Source organism: Nicotiana tabacum, chromosome 7, assembly GCF_000715075.1.
Source record: "Nicotiana tabacum cultivar K326 chromosome 7, ASM71507v2, whole genome shotgun sequence".
Classification (NCBI taxonomy): Eukaryota; Viridiplantae; Streptophyta; class Magnoliopsida; order Solanales; family Solanaceae; genus Nicotiana; species Nicotiana tabacum.
This window is the reverse complement of record NC_134086.1, coordinates 131,924,978-131,942,316: the sequence shown is the minus strand read 5'-3', so window position 1 is coordinate 131,942,316 and position 17,339 is coordinate 131,924,978. Positions and strand designations below refer to the sequence as shown.

Here is a 17,339-nt window from a genome sequence, read left to right as displayed (position 1 = left end):
ATAGAAAAAATAACACCACACACCTGCAATTGTGTTCTCATTGGTGATACTCAATTCCATATTGAAATCGCGAACAGTTATACATAGCGGATATGATCCTAAGTTTTTGTTTACCTTTCTCGTCTCCATGTATACACGAACACCCATATCGTTTTTAATTTCCATTGGAGGACAATGCTCGTTGACAATGTATTTGATTTCTATAATTTTTTCGGATGAATCAATCATTAATTGTTGTGCTATTGTAGAAATCAATAGACTATAACTCGCATCCTCATCGACTACAATGTCATCGACCTGAAATTCTCTAAATCTCCTATAGCTATCCCAATTCTCATTCAGTTGTAGCATAATTGGGATTTTCGCCATAATTGCGTTTGTTGCAGAAGAATTGTAGAAGATTTGGTCGTTTTTGATTTGTGAAATCATAGAAAATATTGAAACAGAGTATATCGCAAAAACAGAGTACGGAAATTTTGTAACGAAGTCGACGATAATTATTACTGTGCGTGATTTGCATTGTGGAAGATCTGGAAGAATATTTAATTTCCCTTTTTAGCGCACCTAAATAAGGAATCCTACAACTACAATGATTCCTTATTTAATGTATTGTATATATTTTATAGAAATACTATTAGCATGAAGGGTAATATGCAAACTATGAACATATTTGGTAATATAGTTTCTTATATGGTATAGGAACGAAAGTTTTCCTATTGCAATTAGTTAGCCCAGTTACAACTTTACAAATTTATAGCCCAAATATAAAAAGGTTAAGGTCCGAAAAAAGCTTTTTTACACCATCAACTACTGCTATTATTCTTCTTCATGAATTCCTACGCTTCGCACAGATTCCAATTGAAACAATCAACTTCAATGATGCCATTTATTTTCTGAAAACACGTAAGGCTTTTATATTTGAATTTGCTTTTCTTAATGAGAAATTGTATAGAAGAGGAAGCAGTAGAAACATCTACAATTCTTGAGGAGACTTAGATTGTTTAGATGATAAAATGAGAATAGTGATATATCTTAGAACCATTAATGTAATTGAAGGATCTTTGTCAAATCTTATATTTGTTTTCTTCCCCAAGTTCCAAATGGTAGAAATAAAAAAATAAAAAGAAAAAGAAATTTAAAAAAAAAATTGCTCCAAGTTTGTAATTTGGCAGAAAAAAACAAATAAATTGATTTTATACATAGATTTTCCGAGAAAAAGTAAGAAAAAATACAAACATTTCAATTTTAGTTTTAATTGTACATGTACATTATATGTATAATAATGTATAAATTTGTACATAAAATATATAATAATGTATATCAAAAAAAAATAAGAAAAACAAGAAGAAGAAGAGAAGAAAGTATCAAACTTTCGTGGAAGCCAATTATACACTAACAATATATATACACACACAATATTGTACCAATGAAAAAAATTATATTTATATAACATTAGACACAAATATACATACTTATACATATTTATACACAATTAAACATAATTTTACAATATTGTATAAGTGTGTATAAATACCAATTATACAAAATTTAAACTAGAAAACACTTTATGTTTATCACCACACCTCTATTTTAACACCAAAAATTTGCCTCACCAATTAAAAGTACCATTATTAATCAACACCCATCCAAATTGAAGCACGAAGGCACAATGTTATTCGAATTAAAAAAATTCAAAACATTCGAGTCAACTGTTTAGAGAACTCATTAGTAGAATCGAAAATTTCCATTCAAAATTCTTCACACAATTGAGTTTAATGCACAGGGACATCCATGGCCCATATCATGGAGCTTTGAGCCTCAACGAAGATGACTTTTTCAGATCTAAAACTACAATTCCAATTCAAAGGATACAACTTGTGTGGTGTGACAAAGGAAAAAAGAAAATAGGTAAGGAAATATTTTCTGTGAAAAGATAGGAACAGAGAGTAATGGAAGACGGTGAAAAGGGAAGGGGTTCTGGTGGAGAAGATGATGGAAAGAGTGAGGAGGCAGCGAAGAAGACGAGGGAAAAGAGGGAAAGTCTTTTAATCATTTGTTTTTCCTGGTTAGCAACTAGGGCTAAAGGGTGAAATAATTTTTACATATCATACACAATGTGGGTTAGTTTTGGTAGCATTTAAAAATATGGGCCAATTTTGGTAGCATCATGGTATCAATTGTATTTGAGCGTAATTTTTCCTTTCTAAATATATATTAAAACTAATTATAAATGGTTACAAATATTTTCTCAGTTTTGGCTCATTCTCGTCCGATACTTTTCGCTTAACATGAAACCAAATCAAATACTGTTAACAATTTTTAAAGTTTAATAAGTACTTATTAAACCAAAGTAAAATAAAAAAACAAATTATTTATCTAATCAGTTTGTTTGGATTTTAGGCTCTTGGTGATGGACGTTGGTACTATGGTGAAGAGGAGGAAAATGTCTGCTCGAGGAAGTCCGAGAATCAGGTGGGGAGCCTTAACTAAGGACAAAGCTCAAGAGTTGGAAGGGCGGTTGTCGGTTATGGGAGCCTGGAGGAGCAGTGGTGACGCGAACTCTATGTGGTCAACGACAGCTGCGAGAGAGGTGTTAGGGGTCTCAACAGGCGTCTCCGGCAGGCACAAAGGAGACTGGTGGTGGAATGAAGTGGTACAAGGTAAAGTGAAAGCGAAAAAGGAGGCGTACCGAAAGTTAGTGGGGAGCATAGGTGAGGGGGAGAGGCGAGCGTGCATGGAGAGGTATAAGGTAGCTAGGAAGGAAGCGAAGCTGGCGGTTACAGAGGCTAAGACTGCGGCTTATAGTCGTATGTACGAGGAACTAGGGGAGAAAGGAGGGGAGAATAAGTTATTTAGGCTGGCCAGGCTGAGAGAGAGGAGAGCTCGAGATTTAGACCGAGTGAGATGCATTAAGGACGACGATGATATAGTATTGATGGAAGATTCCCAGATTAAGAGGAGATGGCAGACTTACTTCCAAACACTTCTCAATGAAGTAGGGGATCGGGATATTGTGCTTGGTGAATTGGAGCATTCCGAGAGTCACACTGACTCTGGGTACTGCAGGCCCATCAAGGTTGAGGAGGTCGTGGGAGCTATGAGTAAAATGAGTAGGGGCAAAGCGACCGGGCCTGACGAGATTCCGGTGGAATTTTGGAAGTGTGTGGGGAAAACAGGTTTGGAGTGGTTGACTGGGTTGTTGAATGTTATTTTTAAGGCGAAAAGGATGCCAGATGAGTGGAGGTGGAGTATGGTGGTCCCACTGTATAAGAACAAAGGTGATATCCAAAGCTGTAGCAATTATAGGGGTATCAAATTACTAAGTCATACTATGAAAGTATGGGAAAGGGTAGTGGAAGCAAGGTTGAGGATGACGGTATCCGTCTCCGACAACCAATTTGGTTTCATGCCGGGTCGTTCTACTACAGAAGCTATACACCTTGTTAGGAGGTTGGTTGAACAGTATAGAGATAAGAAGAAAGATCTGCACATGGTGTTTATTGACCTAGAAAAAGCGTATGACAAGGTTCATAGAGAAGTTCTCTAGAGAAGCTTGAAGGCAAAAGGCGTGTTGGTTCCCTTCATTATGACGATTAAGGACATGTATGATGGGGCAAAGACTCGGGTTAGGACAGTGGGAGGCGACTCTGAGGATTTTCCGGTTATTATGGAGTTACACCAAGGTTCTGCGCTCAGTCCGTTCCTATTCGCCCTGGTGATGGATGCGTTAACACACCACATTCAAGGGGATGTGCCATGATGCATGCTATTCGCGGATGACATAGTTCTAATTGATGAGACGCGAACCGGTGTTAACGAGAAGCTGCAGGTTTGGAGACAAGCTCTTGAATCTAAGGGTTTCAAGTTTAGCAGGACAAAGACGGAATACCTGGAGTGTAAGTTCAGCGCTGAGCAGAGGGAAGTGGGCGTGGATGTGAGGCTTGAATCGCAGGTCATCCAAAGTAGAGACAGCTTCAAGTACCTTGGGTCGGTTATCCAGAGGGGAGTGGAGATCGACGAGGATGTTACGCACCGTATCGGGGTAGGATGGATGAAGTGGAGGTTAGCATCTGGAGTATTGTGTGACAAAAGAGTGTCACTGACACTCAAAGGTAAGTTCTATAAAGCGGTGGTTAGGCCGGCCATGATGTATGGGGTTGAGTGTTGGCCGGTTAAGAAATCACATATCCAGAAGATGAAGGTAGCAGAAATGAGGATGTTGAGGTGGATGTGCGAGCACAGTAGGATGGATAAGATTATGAATGATGATATTCGAGAGAAGGTGTGCGTGGCTCCCATTGATGACAAGATGCGGGAAACAAGGCTCAGGTGGTTCGGGCACGTTCAGAGGAGAAGCCCAGATGCTCCGGTAAGGAGGTGTGAACGGCTGGTTGTGGAGGGCTCGAGAAGAGGTAGAGGGCGGCCTAAGAAGTATTGGGGGGAGGTGATTGGGCAGGATATGGCGATGCCTCAGATTTTCGAGGACATGACACTTGATAGGAATATGTGGAGGTCGAGTATTAAGGTTATAGTAGGGCTGTGCACGGATCGGATTGGATCGGATTTAGCATATTTCGGATTCGGATTTCGAATTTCGAATTCTGAAAAGGGCAATCCGAATCCGATCCGAATTAACATTGGATTGGATCGGATTTTAAACTTTGGATCGGATAATTTTTTGGATTGTCGGATCAGATTGTCACGAAAATTTTCAACAATTTAAAGTTCATTCGGTGTCTCTATCTCATCTTTCATCTATCAAAACAAACAAAAAAATCAAAATAAAATCAAAAGTTGAAGAATAGAACATGAAATAGACATAAAAGACAGAAGAGAAGAGAAGAGAGGCGGAAGAAAGAGACATAAAATCAAAGTAAAATCGGAAGTTTGAGTCATTGAGACTCTTTTAGTCTTCACTGAAGAGAAGAGAGGTGCAAGAGAGGCGGAAAAATCTAAGTGAGTGAGGGGGTGTGTGAAAAATGAATAAGCATAACCCTAAAATTTTAGTGTGTATTTATATAGGTACATATAATTTCGGATATCGGATCGGATCGGATTAAAATCATACCAATCCGAATCCAATCCGAAAATCCGAAATTTCATAAAACACAATCCGTATCCAATCCGAAAATCCGAAATTTGAAATTCGAAAATCCAAAATAGAGTGGATCGGATCAGATTTCGGATATCCGATCCAAATGCACAGCCCTAGGTTGTAGGCTAGGAGGTAGCTGAGTATCGTCTTATGTCATAACTTTGGGGGACTAGTTTGGTAAGGATACTATTTTGCTTTTGCTTGGTATCATGCCTCTTGATTTCATGTTGTTCTTATTTTTCCATATATATATATGTATTTCTTTCGTATTGTTCTGTGGTGTTACTAATTGTTTCCTTTTGTTCTTTTGTCCTTTTGTCTTATTGAGCCGAGGGTCTTTCGGAAACAGCCTTTTTACTCCTCCGGGTAGGGGTAAGATCTGCATACACACTATCCTCCCCAGACTTCACTAGTGGGATTACACTGGGTTGTTGTTGTTGTTGTTGTTGTTGTTGTCGTCTTGTTTGTTTGGATTTTCGATTAGGTGCAGGTTGTCTATAATAACCTCAGCTAGCGTATCGCAACCGTCAGGGAGGGTACAATTCCCAAACCAAAAAGTACGACACTGCAACGTTCTCCATAGAATTCTGTCAAATTTCAATTCAAATCACTCCTTGAATCTTCTGATAATAAGTGATATATAAACGGTAAACCAAAAAAGGAAAAAGAAGAAAAAAGAAATTAGAACCATTACTCCAATTTCACCTTCTTGTACAATTCATTGATCAGGATCTGAAATTGTGATCCGAAGAAAAGCACAAAAATTTCAGAGGAGTGAGAGAGAGAAGTGAAATGGCGGCGATGGCGAGGGTAAGCTCTGGCCTCGCGTATCCGGAGCGATTCTATGCAGCGGCAGCCTATGCTGGTTTTGATGGATCTCCCGATTCCTCTACTAAAGGTGTCAGCTCCAAGTTCTCCAACGACGGTGTTCTTCTACTTTATGCCCTCTATCAACAGGTCCTTCACATTTTCTGTCGGTTTCATTTGCCTCTTCTGTTCTACACGGAATTTCATTTGTGTACTTCGAGTTCTTTCAATGGCTTGATCTAGTGCTGCATTATGTGAATTACAGTGTCTTAGCTTTATTATTAACTTTATGAAGCGTTTAATTGTGATAATTTAATTGGAAAGCCTGTTTTGCAAACTGTTTTGGTTCAAATTCTCGTAGATCTAGAGGGTTCATGTCGGAATCACATCGAATTATATGCATTGACTATAAAATTGAAGGCGTGTTGCATGTAATTTTTCGTTGTGTTGCTTATACATTGTATACTTATTCTTGGATTTGTGAAAGCTCTGGCTCTCTGTGTAAGTTTTTTTTTTTTTTTTTTCTACTTGGTTCAGGCAACTGTAGGACCTTGTAAGATTCGTAAGCCTAGAAGTTGGAGTCCAGTAGAACAAAGCAAATGGACGAGGTTTGTTTCAATCAACTCTATGATTGGCATATTACCTGAACTTGATCTTGTTATCTAGGTTGTTTACTAGTTACCTTTTCCTTTACTTGTTAATGCAACGGGATATGCACAGATGCTTGTTGTTCTTTATGTTTTTGTAAAACCTATAGTTTAATGTTCTAATTAATCCCGAGAAGACGTGTATGCAAACTGACTGCTAACCAATACATTATTACTATTAGCATTCATTTGGTTCACATACTAGTTTGTTGGGATTATAATGCTGATATTATTTATGTGGTGATTAATAATGAATAGTTTGTTATGCGGTGATTAATAGGAAAGGGATTTATTGTTATACAAGAATTACTTTCTAGGACAGTTTTATCTTTAAATATTCTAATCTCAGCATTGCTAATACATGTATTCTTATTGAGCATTCTATCCCGCATAAACTTATTCATAGGTTCCCAAATAACTTAATGTGGGTATTATTTGATACCGCCAACCAAACGCTGCAATGAATAACGCATCGATTATATTTCCTTATGCAAGCAACAAAATGTTGTATTATTCTATGCTGGGTTTTATATTTCTCCTGCTGCAGTAGCTAGTTAGCTGGCAGTTAATTGGAGATGTTTCCAATATGGAGTGATAATTTTGATTGGTTGGTCTCTCCTTCTCCCATTCTCTCCTCCTCTTCTTTCTATTGTACATATGGCCTTAGAGGCCTGTGTAGATTAGTTCTTTTCTACCGTACTAGTACGAAGTATTCCATATACTGTAATGAGGCTTGAATATGTGTACTAAGATGTTTCGTATTTGTGAAGCTGGAATGGTCTTGGAAACATGGCTTCCACAGAGGCAATGCGTCTTTTTGTGAAAATATTGGAGGTTTGTGTAGAGCTAATCAATTTTATCCACTCTTGATAATTTGGGAGTATGAAGTAAACTCTTTAATCGTTATGGTAGGAAGAAGATCCAGGATGGTATTCACGGGCCTCAAATTTTGTTTCAGAACCTGCAGTTCAGGTGGAAAAGAATGTGAGTGTGTATTAGTTTATATGATTCTTTGTTCTTGCTTCTTCAACTGCATCCATTTTCTCATTGTTTCCTGCTTCAATTTTTCTTTTTCTGATTAGTAAACTTATTTTATTGACTGTACCCAGGAGGTAGAGAATAGGTACAGAATTTTTCTTTTTATTTGATGTCCCTATTCCTCTTTGGTTCAGAATGATACAATAGCTGAGCCGGTTACCGAAAATGGAATTGTTCTTCTTGAGACAAAAACTATTCCTGCTGAAAATGGGAACCTGTCAGAACCTCAGGATAAAGATGTTGTATCAGAAGGCTTTGGTACAGTTGGTGTGTATGACCAATGGGTTGCACCTCCTATATCTGGTCCACGGCCAAAAGCTCGATACGAGGTTTCAGTTCTGCATTTCCTTCTTTTTATTTTTTAAAATTTTCATTTTCTCAAATAGTTTCAATCTACTTTTACAGCATGGAGCAGCCGTTATTGATGATAAGATGTATATATTTGGAGGGAATCACAATGGACGTTACCTTAGCGATCTCCAGGTGGGTGATCTGGGTGATCTGCATAAGATGGTCTTTGATATTTCTAGAAGATCATCAATGATTTCTTAATTATTAGTTCATGAATGAGCAGATCTTTTATACTCTGGCTACCCTTTATTGGTGGTTGTGCTCGACAGCTAGTTATTAGGCTTAATACAAACATCTCGTTCTTTTCTGTGATTTTGTCGTTACCCTTTACTTAAAAGAAAAAAGAAATCCCTGAGAAAGTTGTAACTATTCTTCTTTGGTATCTTGGTGTTCAATGTGTCTGATAAGGAGTGAGGGTCATTGCAGGCTTTGGACTTGAGAAGTTGGACATGGTCTAAAGTAGAGGTTAAAACAGCTGGCGAAGCTTCTCAAGTGCAAGTAGCTCCCTTTGCTGGCCACTCCCTGGTTAGTACAGATATTGGTTTAATACTGTGGTAGTGACACCCCTTTATGCTCTATTTGCACAAGGATTGAACTCTCATTTGAGTTTGAAATCCCTCTTAGCTCATTCAGTTGCCCTCTCTCTCTCTCTCTCTCTCTGTGGGTGCGTGCATGTATTCCTTTTTTTTCTTTTTCAATTTGAGTTTTTCTGTTGTATTTTATAGATACCATGGGAAGGAAATAAGCTCATTTCTGTTGGTGGACATACAAAAGATCCTGCTGAAACTATGCAAGGTTTGTTCATATTGTTAAGCTTGATTCCATTTACTTTGAATTTGTAGAAGAGCAGTGTAAGATGGGATTTAGTAGAGTGTTGTCAAAGGCAGAATGTGCGAGAAAGCACCCTAGGTCTGCTGGGGCTTTAAGTTCAAAGAACAATTAAAGTGTGCTTTAGTAAAGAAAGGCGCAATGAAGGAAAACGTAAAATATTATATCTGTAATGCTAGAAAAGATATAATCAGAAAAGACAATTACATGAACAAAGTAATCCAAAAAAATCTATAATTAAGTGAAATAGATGAAGTAAAAGACATCTAAGTGAAGCTCACAAACCAAATTAATTTTAGGTTAGATGAAAAAGTGCACTTTTAAGTTTCTTATTCAGTTCAAGTTACTCCCTCTGTCCCATTTTATTTGACACAATTTTCTGTTTAGTTGTCCCAAAAGAATGACAGCTTCACGTCAATTTTACCGTTCACTTTTTTATGGCACTCATCCTGATAAGGTGCAACATTCATTGTGCTCTAACATTGCTTTCACACTTGTCCTATGGAACTTGCTTCCACTTTAGAGGTATCTTCCTATCATGTAAGCTGACAGTATATCATTTAAGAGCTCACATATTTGGCTAGGAGTTGTATCTTCTTGGTGTTTGTTGGTAATCTTGCTTAATGACTATCTTGATAACAAATTGGGGGTGGTAATTAGAGAAGTATTGCTGTCAACATATAGACATTTTTCTAGAATCTTTTGCACTTGAATATTTGTTTTGCTGCTTAATGCGATGTTCCATTCATTTGCCAGTGAAGGTGTTTGATCTGCCAGCGCGTACTTGGTCAACCTTGAAGACTTATGGAAAGCCGCCGGTATATTTGTTTATGTCACGATACTGTTTCCCTTTAAGTGGCTTCAAATTTTATGGCATCCCTTCCTCTGATTCTTTTCTTGTGTAATTTTTTCATATTTTCCACAGCATGAAACTTAATAGTATGTGCGGTTCTATTTGGTGGTTTGGGGGGGGGGGAGTTAAGGAGAGAGAACTTAACTACTTTACTTTTCGGATGAAAATTGAAGTATTGATGATTTGGTTCACTGTTTGGTGTGGTTGGAAAGGAAGTACACGCTTCCTTTTGTTTGGAAGGATGGGAGAACTTAGGGACACACCTCCACTTCTACTCCCATTTTAGTTCACTTTTACTTCCTTTTATCAAACAAGAAAAATAACTCTTAGCTTCCACATTCACTTATTCCTCCCACCTCTCCCCAACTAGACATAGCGTACCTCAAATATGTCATGGATCATCTATGCTTTTATCCATTTCCAACTCAAGTATAAATGAAAGAGTTATCAAGTACCTAGTTTGTGCTTCTTGTTTGACTAAAATTAGTTCACATTTTCTCATGCAGTTATCTCGTGGAGGTCATTCAGTTACCCTTGCTGGGACAAGCTTAGTCATATTTGGTGGACAAGATGCAAATCGATCTCTCTTGAACGATCTTCACATTCTAGACTTAGAAACCATGACCTGGGATGAAATGGGCACATTGTAAGATGCTTTCAGGAAATTTAAGCATCTTTATTTTCCTTTATACTTTGTTTCTTGCCTGTTGAAGGACAAACCATTTGGTCTCCATCTGTGTTATGTGTCTTTGTTATAAGTTTATGCGTCTCAGAAAAGAACATATTGTCAGCCTAGCTTGCTTCTAATCTTCATAGATGCCATCTCCCGGTGTCAAAAGTTTGATAGTTTATAATTTTTAACATGTATATAATATTTTTGAGAATATGTATATAATATTCTTAATGTCCTCTCCTTGAGTGCTTCTCTCCTCTAGTGCTTAGTGGCAATATACTTTTATCAACGCGCAATATCCAAGTGGTCTTACCAATTTAAGTTACGTAAAATCCATGTTCATTTACATTGCTCTTTTCTTTTGGTAGGGGAGTGCCTCCTTCTCCAAGGTCTGATCATGCTGCTGCAGTACATGCTGAGCGCTACCTTCTTATTTTTGGCGGAGGCTCACATGCTACTTGCTTCAATGATCTTCATGTCCTTGATTTACAAACTGTGAGACAATGCATTCAGTTTCTAGCTGTTGCAAAAATGCTCAAGTGAGATTTTTTTATGTATAACTGGTAATTTTGATTTATTCTAATTTGTAGATGGAATGGTCAAGGCCTACCCAACAGGGTGAAATACCAAGTCCACGTGCTGGCCATGCTGGTGTGACAGTTGGAGAGAATTGGTTTATTACTGGTGGAGGCAACAATAAGAGTGGTATGCTTTCGTCCTCCAAGACTGTGTATGAGATCATGACAGTTTAACTTCCAAGTGCTGTTTATTTTAGGAGCTCTTTTTCCATTCCTTCAATGAGTGCTGATGATACAAGTTACAAATTTAAGTCCAAAACTGAATTATCGTTGACACGCTTACCTTCCAGGTCTTATTTAATTTTTTTGAATTGTAAAAGATCAGCTTTAATTCTCATTCTATGCCTTGATTTAATCAATACAAGCTTGTGAACCTAATTTGAAGGCCCTAATCTTATAAGAACGATTGGAGTAAAACAGTGTCTCTTTTGATCACTGAGTAAAACAATAATTGGTCAATGAGTTAAGTTCCTTCTTTTCTTAGGGGGTGGAAGAGGGTGTTTGGGTAGTTTCAGATCATTTTAATATTCACGAATCCTTCTTAGCAATTATTTTGTCTATACTGTTGCAATGTACTTCTGACGGTGCGAATTAGCCTGCATTGGGAGAATGACATTCTGGTGGTTCAAATCCTTGTTTAATTTCCATGTTAAAATAATTTTTTCAACTTTGTTCCCCATTTTAATTCACATCTGTTTTTTTTTTTGTGTGGTTCTTCCACTCTATAATTTCTCTCCGTGGAGGGAAAGGCAGAACTGGTTATTTGCAACCCCTTTTGACAATGTAATGCCATGTCGGAGGAGGAAGGGATTTCTAGTTTTCAAAACATAAATGTCTCTTATAGACTTGATTTATGGCAGAATTAGGGCATTTGTAATGCTATCAAAGGTAACAGATCAGATTCAGGATGACTTTTTTGGTTTCTCTGCTTGGTTTATATAGAAAGTAGTTTGGTCTTTGCATGAGAGAGACTAAATGAACTCATTTGAATATCTGGGTGCTGATTGGTGGTGAATCTATCAAAGAAATGAGTGGTTCCGTACTCTAACCTAGAGAAGACTATGCTATCCAGATTAGATATGCGTAGCTATTTCATGATGGTGTCATTTCTGTGATCACCTTAATGTTGCTTCAAAATGGTTATTTTTTGTGAGCCAAGCCAGCCATCACGTGTTTATGCTATTTTGGCACTCTTACACTTATTGCAGGGGTCTCCGAAACTGTTGTCCTCAACATGTCTACACTGGGTTGGTCCATTGTAACAACTGTTCAAGGGCGTGTTCCCCTTGCTAGTGAGGTATTTAATGTTCTGCATGTTGTTTTGTTTTTTAAACAACGAACAAGTTTATTTTTTCAACAATTAAGCATCTGGTTAGGTTACAAAGTTTTCACTTGTTCGATTATACTGATGATAAACTAGAAGCCATCTTGATTGGACCATCCTAATTTTAGCTTCGTGTCTGCAATATGATATGCTGATGTGTAGCCTTTTGTCATTCAATTCTTACACCTCCTCAATGTTGGAGTAAGTTTCTGTTCTCGAGGTGTGATCAACACTCTGATCAAATATGTGATATATATCAATGTGAATGAAGCACTGAAGTCTGACTTGCAGAAGATTATCTATCATAATCCATGAGCACTTAGTTTGTATGATCCCCTTCACCCCTGATAAACATTCTGTAGATGGTGGGATAAGTTTGACTAAAATCCTTATTGACCATGGTGTCATGATAGCTTAATCCTCATTAATGTTAGCAGGTCACACCTAAATGGCTAAATGGCTAAATGGCATGGTTCCATGGTACAATTCTGAATCTAAATAATCCATTCACTAAGGATGCATACCACATTGAAACGAGGCTGAAATTTGTTTGAACTCTTGATGAATTAGAGCAAGACTATTTCAGTGTTCTTGATTGCTCTATGGCCTCTTAACACATGGGACTGAAATGTATTTTGACACACTTGGGATCATATGAACTCACCATTAATAAATAACAGCATGTTAGTGTTGAAGCATGTGCAAAGTTTGAGAGCATGTATATCTGAATTATATAAATCTAATTGACTTGCCATTTAAATTTTCTTGTCAACAGGGCTTGAGCTTGGTGTTATGTTCATATAACAGTGAAGATATCCTAGTTTCTTTTGGGGGATATAATGGGCGGTATAGTAATGAGGTGAGGTTGCTAATGCTTCTCCCTTTCTTCCCGTACAGATAAACCTTTTCTGTCCGCTTTTCCACTCACAGGTTGGACGGACCTTATATGGTGGCTAGTGGGTGGTTGATTTCTCTACTCTACTTAATTTTCTTTCTTTGTGGATTACTTACTCTTTTTAAGGTCAATGTGCTGAAACCGAGCCACAAATCAACTTTGCAATCTAAGATGATGGAGACTCCTGTACCTGATAGTGTTTCAGCAGTACAAAATGCTACTCATGCCACAAGGGATTTGGAGTCAGAGACTGTAACAGGGCAAGAAGGAAATATTAGGGAAATTTCGGTGGACAACATTGAATCCGAGCCAATGGTATTATGATATATCAAATATGTTATCCTGCATATGCACGTGAATTTCGGTTGCTTTGCTTCAGGAAAAAACTTCAGTTTAGCTTTGAAATCATCTTTCTTTAGGACTAGGTATATTAGTTTATAAAGCTGGACTCTGAAATCCTGACAAGATATGTCCTCGGATTAGAAAATAAATGTGCATGCTAGAATCTAGTAGGTGAAAGGTAGATTTTCAAGTAATGAATTCAGACTAAGTGCTCAACTCTGATTGATTGAATCCGTTCAAAGATCGATCTAGCCCATCATAATTACTCTTGCTTAATTAGAATGCAATGACTATAAATTTGATTGTAACATTGTGGATATGTAGCTAGGGCGATGAAGTCCAAGTCTAGCACACTGATGAGTTTTTTAAGTACATATGCATGTGTCAGTCTGTTTGTCTATATGTGATTAAGCTAATTACAAAACAATCAAGACACTTGTGGCCATGAGAACTTTTATATGTACTATCTATTAGTAGTTGCATGTCTGGGTTATTTCAGTTCTTGGTAACATAAGTTTGGTCCCCCTCGTCTAGTTTCTTCTTTTTCCTCTATTTGATCAATCTTAACAGTCCCAAATTTCTTTTTCTTGCATCCTGCAGAGAAGAAAATTGAAGAATATAGTTCTGCTATATTTATTTATATGCGCATGACAACTGATTGTGAGGAAAAATAAAGTGTTGCCTTTGTGGTTATTTGATATAACTTTATGATCGGGGTGTCAAATAGGCGGGTTGGGCCGATTTTGGGCTGGTCAAAATGGGCCGAGTCTATAAATGGGCGGATCCTCCCAAAAATTACTTGGGTTGAGATGGACTAGGTGAAGATAGGCTAACATTTGGGTCATAGCCCAACCCGCCCAACTCTTACCAAGCTTTAATTAATATGTGTTGTTTTCTTATGAATTATATAATTACTAAATAAGACTTTTTTCCTTTTGTTATGGTCATGTATAACATATCAAACAAAAAAATTTATTTCTAAGATATTTTGGCAAAGTTACTCATAGATCAATTTGGGCTAAAAATCAACCAAACTTTAAATGGGTTGAGATGTGTTGGGTCAAGATGAGCTGAGTTCAATAAATGGGCGGGTCATTTGGGCTTGGGCCAAATTTGACAGCCTTACGTTTATGACATACAGCTTGATAAAAATAACAGAAACCTTATGACATACAAATTCTAAGTAAATGTTGCTTTATAGTCAATGAGTATGAATTGTTTCCTTGTCTTTCCCCTGGGATTTGATCTCACGTCTCATCATGCAGGTGAGCAAAGTTGAAGAAACTAGTGAACGGCTTTTAGCTGCCCTCAAAGCTGAGAAGGAAGAATTAGAGTCATCTCTCAGCAAAGAGAAGTTGCAGACGCTTCAGCTGAAGCAAGACTTGACTGATGCTGAGGCTCGCAACACAGACCTTTATAAGGTAACCACTCCTTCAGATTGATAGCTATATTTTAGAAGTATAAGCAAAAGCTTATTTCAGTTTTTGCTTCTGTTTATTTGATGGATTCATGGCTTAACATTGTTCGTCTTGGTTTAGTTCTAACTACTAATCGATATTAATTTCTTTCTACTATAGATGGATAGATTTTTATTTGTATCTTTTGGGCTTCAATGATGCTTTGCGAGTTAAGAGGTCACTCTGTCATTTATGGTTCCCTTTTGCTTAACAAATGAGGTTTTCTGGAACTCATGATTTTCAAATATTCTTCCGAAGCACCCATTTATATTTCACCTGGCTGTCTTCTATTCCTCATTGCAGTCCCTTGTGTATCTACATTAAATGCAATCTCTAATATCCAACTTTTTCCCTGAGCGAGAGATTGTACTCTCCAATCTTTTAGTCTGTCTCTTGGTAATAATAAAAGCAATTTTGACTAATGTGCAGAGGAAGTGATGTCAAGCAAAACTTTTGGCGAGCGAAAAAGATATATTTTGGCATTATGCATGTGTTTATTCCACCTTTTATTATTTGTTTTCATGTGCGATATTTCTTTCTCCTTCATGTAGAGGTTCTTAATTTGCTTTCCAACAATAGGCCCATCACTGGGCAGGATCCAACAGTAACCTTTCAATTTTGATTCTCATAATTTATGCAGGAGCTTCAATCTGTACGTGGTCAACTTGCTGCTGACCAATCAAGATGTTTTAAACTAGAGGTATGGAATAGTTAAATTACTAATAGCATGTAAGGATTTTTGTATATCTTTTTTTGTTCTTTTTAAATATCTGATCTGGAAATACAAGTGTTGTCCTGAGGTTAATGATTGCATAATTTGACTGGAAACATCTAATTTTATCAGTTTAGAAGTGTTGCAGTTGGCCTTTTTCATTTGTAGTGTTTTTTGAATTTCCCCCCCTAAACTTCTGCATTCTTATAGAGATGTTGTGAAGTGACCTTTTAAGTATTTCGTTATGTAGTCACAAGTGATTGTTATCTTCCTTCGGCATGTTGACGCAGCATTTGGCTACCCCTTCTGATTCAGTACTTGCATTCCTTTTTGGCAGTAATGCTGATGAGAGATGTTAATAGCTCCCCATGTCCCCAACTCTCACATATACTGGAGAATACAATGGCTGCGAAATATTAGAAACTTGTATCATATTATAACTAAAATATGGAGATTCACCATATGTTCTTCGCATGCGTCTGCACTTTTACACACACACACACGATACATGCATATTTCAGAGTTAGAACCTTGGAGTAAGACAGTAGTAACTGAGCATGTCAAGAGCTCAGTTAAGTCATATTTTCTTGAAAACAAGGATTGTGGTTTATCTTTCTTAACTAAGGTGGAAAGGAACTGAGTGCAAGCTATTCAACAGGTTGATGTTGCGGAGCTAAAACAAAAGCTACAGTCTCTGGAAAGCTTAAAGAAAGAACTTGAGCTACTCCAGCGACAAAAAGCAGCTTCAGAGCAAGCCTTGAATGAGAAGCGAAGGCAGAGCTCTGGTGGGGTATGGGGATGGATTGCTGGAACTCCTCCTGATCAACAAGATGATGCTTGATGCAATAACTTTGATGATAGCAAACCAGATTTTTACCTTACTTTATCCCCAAGAAAAAAGGTTTTTAATTGATAAATTTGTTATTGACATATTTTTTTTCGTTAGCTGTTCTTTTCATTGATAGAATAATATAAGAGTCGAAATTCTTTTAGGGTGGAGGGATAGTGTCTTTGTATCAGGGCACGCGGGATTTTTGTTGTATAATTATGAGTGGCTGTGAGTGCTACTTATTTTTTGGTCGAATTTTTATCAAAACTTCCAGTTTCAGAGAGATTAATGGGTGACAAAGAAGAGAATAACTTGTTATGGGCTTTCAAGTATTTACGGATTTTGTAATGTATTTCGTCTTCACTGTAGTGTCCTGGAAAAGAGTGCAAGTGCAATTATTCAAAGAGTGAAGTGTAATCCTTTTTTACCCTATGGTTATATTCGATTGTGTCTTAGTTGTCTCCTCCTCGAAAAGGAAGCAGCGTTAGTTTTTTCCTGTTCAACCTTGAAAATCGACAGACATTGTGAAGGGAAAGGATGAGACGTCATACTACGTGTAAAATCGTCAGCTATTAAGCAGATGCTGGCTAGAGTCCGAAACCTAAATGTGGTTCTTTTGAACTCAAAATACTTTTTTAAGTGTTAAAAAAAAAGTTACATTTCTATGTAAAACGCCGTTTGAACCGTTAAGGTAAAACGCGATTCATAATCGCGTTTTATATAAAATGTTCTAACACACCACGTTTTATATAAAATGCGGTAATAAACTGCGTTTTACATATTTTGTGGGTCCACCAATAATTCTTCTGCGCTTAACTGACATAACAATAATTCAAATATGTAAAATGCCCTTTTAAGCCGTGTTTTACTTCCAAAAATTTGACCCCCCGGATTGGGCATTGCCTTATAT

The 17,339-nt window shown here is 37.3% G+C and overlaps 1 protein-coding gene across 1 annotated transcript; it reads left to right on the top strand.

The window, feature by feature from the left end:
• Positions 1-5,624: 5,624 nt before the first annotated feature.
• Positions 5,625-16,747, top strand: LOC107761658 (acyl-CoA-binding domain-containing protein 4). Its single transcript, XM_016579903.2, has 18 exons — positions 5,625-6,052; positions 6,440-6,510; positions 7,320-7,383; positions 7,462-7,533; positions 7,722-7,916; positions 7,993-8,070; positions 8,365-8,463; positions 8,664-8,733; positions 9,523-9,584; positions 10,126-10,265; positions 10,661-10,787; positions 10,883-10,997; positions 12,079-12,167; positions 12,970-13,053; positions 13,216-13,404; positions 14,697-14,852; positions 15,529-15,588; positions 16,259-16,747. Exons 1-18 carry the CDS (start codon positions 5,888-5,890, stop codon positions 16,439-16,441), a joined length of 2,019 nt encoding a protein of 672 aa, XP_016435389.1. The 5' UTR covers positions 5,625-5,887; the 3' UTR covers positions 16,442-16,747.
• Positions 16,748-17,339: the final 592 nt, after the last annotated feature.